General features: G+C 57.1%; 1 protein-coding gene across 1 annotated transcript in view; it reads left to right on the top strand.

Moving 5' to 3' along the window:
- NUMA1 (nuclear mitotic apparatus protein 1) overlaps positions 1–5,859 on the top strand; it is a 35,374-nt gene that overhangs the window by 23,427 nt on the left and 6,088 nt on the right. The window contains exons 15-19 of the mRNA XM_014526939.2: positions 30–780; positions 1,626–1,667; positions 3,447–3,515; positions 5,325–5,435; positions 5,535–5,753. Of these exons, the coding sequence (XP_014382425.1) occupies positions 30–780; positions 1,626–1,667; positions 3,447–3,515; positions 5,325–5,435; positions 5,535–5,753 (1,192 nt within the window). The remainder of the gene's footprint in view (positions 1–29; positions 781–1,625; positions 1,668–3,446; positions 3,516–5,324; positions 5,436–5,534; positions 5,754–5,859) is intronic.

The following is a 5,859-nucleotide window of genomic DNA, read 5'->3' on the forward strand; positions in this document are numbered from 1 at the left end:
GCCACCGCCGCCTCTCGCGCAGCAGAGAGGTGCTCCATCATGAAGGCCGAAGTGCAGAACTACCAGGAAGAGACGGAGAAGCAGAAGGCATCCATCGATGCCCTGAAGAGGCAGCTGAACTCCCAAGGCGAACGCCAGGAGGAGCTCCGCGCAGAGGTGAAGGCCTGGCAGGAGAAGTACTTCCAAAAGGAACAGCTCTTGTCCTCCCTGCAGCAAGAACTCGCCAAAGCCCAAGCCCTTGTTGGGGAGCTCATGCCCATGAAACGTCTGTACCAGCAGCAGCAGGTCGAGCAGTCCTCTCTGGAAAGCAAGCACCGGGAAGAGCTGGAGCAGAGGCAGAGAGCTGCCAGCACCTTGCAAGCAGAGCTCGCCAAGGCCAAGCTGGAATTGGCAGAGGTCCGCAGCGTGAAAGAGAGGTTCTCCGAACAAGACCGAGCGGTGCAGAGGCTGCAAGTGGAGAACGCCAGCTACCTGGAGCGTCTCGCCGTGCTCCAGCAGGCCAATGCCAGGTTGGCCGAGGAGAACAGAGGGCTCAGCGAGAAGTCCAGCCATGGGCGGCAGAAGTTCGACGCTGAGCTCAGCCAGCTGAAGGAGAAGCACGCCCAAGAGCTGGAGCGCCTCAAGCTGGAGTCAGGGAAGCTGGTGGCTGGGAGCAAGCAGGAGGCTGAAGAAGCCGTGAAGAAGCTGGAAGCAATGACGAACAAGTACGAGAATGCCAAAGTCAAGGTCCTTGAGGAGAGGCAGAAATTCCAGGAGGAGAGACAGAAGCTGGTGTCTCAGGTAAGTCTCCCTCGGGGCAGTTTAGCCGGACGTGAGCGTCCTCTGGCTGAGGGGAGGGGGGCGAGAGGGGAAGGGGAAACCACTTCTTGTGCAGCCTGTAGTCCTGTATGCATACAGCCCAGTCATGTATGGCGTCCCACCACGTCTCAGATCATTTTCCAAAGCGGTGGGGGGTTGGACTTGATCTTTCGAGGTCCCTTCCAGCCCTTAATTCCTGTGATTCACTGGAGATCCATCTGCCCACTGGGTCTCCAGGGCTTTGGACGTATGGCTCCTCTGGGCAGGACTGCACCGGAGAGCATTGGGGTCCACTCTTAAATATACCCCCAACTGACTGTATTCAGGACTTACTTGGGTGGGAAAAGGAACAGCAGCTTCCATGGTCCCCAGGAACTGGTGCTCCTGTGCCTGCCAAAACATTGATCCTTGCTTGGGGGATGCCTTTGAGAGACATAGGTGACCTGGCTGGGTACTTCTGCCACACACTCAGTTGGACAGGTTAGGAGGCTGGAAAACAGCATCCCTGTCCACAGTTGACCCAGTGGTGCGGTAGCTCAGGCTTCCTTTACGTTCCAGTGTGGCTGCAACTTCAGAGAGGGGCACTGGGATGACAGAGCAGGTGCTAGCACTGCACAGGGTTGAGTCTCTGCCTCAACTCCATGCGTGAATTGTAGAGCCAGTGGTGTTATGTAGGTCATGGTCTTGGTCTCCCTCTCCCCTAGTGCCCAGTCAGGGCTGAGCAGGAGCCCTCCCCAAGCTCCCTCTCCCTGCCTTTAAGCATAGGCCATCTGTTTCCAGCGCGCGCTGTATTCACTCTGCCTTCCTTGCCTGCCCCGTTTACACAGGTGGAGCAGCTAGAGGTATTTCAGAAAGAACAAGCTAAGCAGGTAACACATGCGAAGTGCCCGCTGCTTAAACGGTGACAGTGCATGACTCTAGCTGCTGCTGCTCCCCGCCACAGCTGCCGTCTCCTGTTGTGAACTGTTTGCAATGGGGACTCGGCTCTGGGTGGTCCCAGAGTGAGCCGCGAGTGCTGGTTTGCTCCGAGTAACTGGCTTGGGCTCTCACCCTGCCGTGGCGGGGCAGTGCCAGGGCCACACGGTCTCTAACCCAAAGCCACCAAGTCCCACGTGTTTGCCCTAACGCCGCCGAAACGTCTCGGCACACAGGTCAGCATGGCTTTCCTTCTCTCCTTCCCCGCTGCAGTAGCACAGCAGGAAGCTAGCTGTGCAGGCTTTGTGCCCCTGGCAGCATCTGAGGGACCGGCACTGCCAGCCTGGTCCTCCCTCTTAATCGCTAGTCAGACATTCCTTGCACCCCACCCTTCCAGAGGCTGAGCCTCAACCCTCTGGGTTTCCTCCATCCTCCAGTAACAAGGCTGATGTCCCTCCTGCAGCTGAGCTGCTATGCTAAGCTGAGTGCTCTGGTTCCAGCGAGGCACTTGATAAGGGAGCATCGACCAAGTGAGAGACCTTGGTGTAGATCTGCTCTGGAAAGTGGCTTTAAAAGCACCCCTCTCACCCCACCCCAAGCGTCTGCTTCCTGTGTACACCAGTGCTGCAGGGGCTAGCTAGCAGTTGCAATCGAGGGCCTAGGGTCCTCCTTGCATGTCACTACAATACTGTCTCCAGTGACACGTGAGCCAGAAAGGAGCCCAGCTGGCCTGAGTCCAGAGCAGGTCCCAGCACCAGCAGTCAACAAAGACCACGCTCCCCTGGATGGCTTTAAAGCCCCCTGTCCCAGTGTCCAAGCTCACCTACATTTCTCAGACTTCTGCCCCTGTTGCATGGCGTCCCCTTCTAGGGCTGTGCATGTGTCAACCCTTTCTGCCCAGTCTGGGCCTTGTCAGCAAGCTTCTCGACTTGAGATCTGAAGTCAACCCCATGCCGAGCAAACCAGATTCCACTTCTAATACTGAATCCCCCAAACCTCTCCAGAGGCTGGTCTGGGCCACACCAGTGAGGGTGACTATCCAGAGGGTACCAAAGACTTTCTTAATGCCTGGTTCTAGCTGCCTCTCAGACCCTGTATGTGTATGTCACCTCCTCATGTTGACTCTTGGATAGCAAACAATTGGCAATGGAGACAACTGCTTGAGCTTCAGGCCATGGGGGAAGATTTCTTGGGTTGTTCTGTAGTATCCCTACATCTAACCCTCTCATTCCTCGCACTGGTTCCTCCTCTCTGATCTTTATGGTTCCTCATCTCTGATCTTCATGGCTTAATGGACTTTGCTTCTAACGTGACCCTGCTTTTCTCATGTAAATCAAGTGCTTGCGCCAAGGAAGACTAACAAGCTATTATGAGCTTCCAGAGCCTGCTAACCCACCCCCAGGGGTGCAAGCTCCAGCACTGGGGTTGCTGGAATGGGTTCTGCGAGCGGCTGCATTCTCTGCTGGGGAAGGTTGGGACTGTAGAGGACTTGGCATCTTGGACGGCCCTGAAAGTCCTCCAAGTGGAGCAGGGGGCCAAGCAGGTCTCGGAGCAATCACAAAGACCTTGGAGCTGACCCATGAGGCAGGGGGTGGCACCAGGGAGGAGGCTGGGTCCCTTTAGTAGGGAGGCGTGGATGCTGTGAGGTGGATTAGCATCTGTGGTTGGCTTGCATAAAGCCCCTGGCCCTGCAGTCCCCGAGGAAATGGTATGACTGACCCCTTCCTTTCCAGGTAGAGGAGCTGAACAAAAAAGTGGCCCAGCATGAAAGAGCCACTCGCGCCCAGCAGCAGAAAGTGAAGGTAGCCGAGGTGCTGGGTGGATGGGGTGGAGGGGTGCACAGGGCCTGCCATATCCCAGGGGCTTTTGAGCGAACTGGAGAGGTGACGGCTGACTTCCCTCGCCTCTGCTGTGTGTGGGGGCAGCCAACCCCTGGGACGGGTGCTGGGGAAGACACGGAGCTGGGCATCATCCAAGCTGGGCACCATCTTGTCTTCTCCATCTCCCTCTGACCATAGGTGCTGGAAGGGGAGCTCCAGGAAGAGGCTAGCCGCCAGCAGGAGAAGATCTCAGAGCTGCAGGAGCAGCTGGACCAGCAGGAGCGATAAGGGAGCATCGACCAAGTGAGAGACCTTGGTGTAGATCTGCTCTGGAAAGTGGCTTTAAAAGCACCCCTCTCACCCCACCCCAAGCGTCTGCTTCCTGTGTACACCAGTGCTGCAGGGGCTAGCTAGCAGTTGCAATCGAGGGCCTAGGGTCCTCCTTGCATGTCACTACAATACTGTCTCCAGTGACACGTGAGCCAGAAAGGAGCCCAGCTGGCCTGAGTCCAGAGCAGGTCCCAGCACCAGCAGTCAACAAAGACCACGCTCCCCTGGATGGCTTTAAAGCCCCCTGTCCCAGTGTCCAAGCTCACCTACATTTCTCAGACTTCTGCCCCTGTTGCATGGCGTCCCCTTCTAGGGCTGTGCATGTGTCAACCCTTTCTGCCCAGTCTGGGCCTTGTCAGCAAGCTTCTCGACTTGAGATCTGAAGTCAACCCCATGCCGAGCAAACCAGATTCCACTTCTAATACTGAATCCCCCAAACCTCTCCAGAGGCTGGTCTGGGCCACACCAGTGAGGGTGACTATCCAGAGGGTACCAAAGACTTTCTTAATGCCTGGTTCTAGCTGCCTCTCAGACCCTGTATGTGTATGTCACCTCCTCATGTTGACTCTTGGATAGCAAACAATTGGCAATGGAGACAACTGCTTGAGCTTCAGGCCATGGGGGAAGATTTCTTGGGTTGTTCTGTAGTATCCCTACATCTAACCCTCTCATTCCTCGCACTGGTTCCTCCTCTCTGATCTTTATGGTTCCTCATCTCTGATCTTCATGGCTTAATGGACTTTGCTTCTAACGTGACCCTGCTTTTCTCATGTAAATCAAGTGCTTGCGCCAAGGAAGACTAACAAGCTATTATGAGCTTCCAGAGCCTGCTAACCCACCCCCAGGGGTGCAAGCTCCAGCACTGGGGTTGCTGGAATGGGTTCTGCGAGCGGCTGCATTCTCTGCTGGGGAAGGTTGGGACTGTAGAGGACTTGGCATCTTGGACGGCCCTGAAAGTCCTCCAAGTGGAGCAGGGGGCCAAGCAGGTCTCGGAGCAATCACAAAGACCTTGGAGCTGACCCATGAGGCAGGGGGTGGCACCAGGGAGGAGGCTGGGTCCCTTTAGTAGGGAGGCGTGGATGCTGTGAGGTGGATTAGCATCTGTGGTTGGCTTGCATAAAGCCCCTGGCCCTGCAGTCCCCGAGGAAATGGTATGACTGACCCCTTCCTTTCCAGGTAGAGGAGCTGAACAAAAAAGTGGCCCAGCATGAAAGAGCCACTCGCGCCCAGCAGCAGAAAGTGAAGGTAGCCGAGGTGCTGGGTGGATGGGGTGGAGGGGTGCACAGGGCCTGCCATATCCCAGGGGCTTTTGAGCGAACTGGAGAGGTGACGGCTGACTTCCCTCGCCTCTGCTGTGTGTGGGGGCAGCCAACCCCTGGGACGGGTGCTGGGGAAGACACGGAGCTGGGCATCATCCAAGCTGGGCACCATCTTGTCTTCTCCATCTCCCTCTGACCATAGGTGCTGGAAGGGGAGCTCCAGGAAGAGGCTAGCCGCCAGCAGGAGAAGATCTCAGAGCTGCAGGAGCAGCTGGCCCAGAAGGAGCAGGCTGCAGAGCACTACAAGGCTCAGGTATGGAGAGCTGGCTCCCTCGGTGCCACTCCCTTTCCCCCAGGACCCTGGAGAGTTAGGACGGCTTGACCGCAGTGTGCTGCTGCTCCTTGCCCCCAGATGGAGAAGGCAAAGACTTTCTATGATGCCAAGAAGCAGCAGAACCAGGACCTGGCCGAGAAGCTGAAAGGGCTGGAGCAGCTGCAGACGGAGAACGCGGAGCTCAAGGCTGAGTCGGAGCGGCTGGCCAAGGAGCTACAGCAGACCATCCTGCAGGCCAAGGAGTCGGAGCTCAGCTGCAGGAACCTCAGCAGCCAGGTCCGCAGCCTGGAGGCTCAGGTACGCCCTTCTGCGTGGGGAGGCGCCGGCTCCTTTCCTTCCATCTGACCTCATCAGACCCTGCTTTGGGGCGTCCGCCTGCCATTGCTAAGCTGTGGCTCCCGGG

The sequence above is a fragment of the Alligator sinensis genome, unplaced genomic scaffold (genome assembly GCF_000455745.1).
Source record: "Alligator sinensis unplaced genomic scaffold, ASM45574v1 scaffold854_2, whole genome shotgun sequence".
Taxonomy (NCBI): Eukaryota; Metazoa; Chordata; order Crocodylia; family Alligatoridae; genus Alligator; species Alligator sinensis.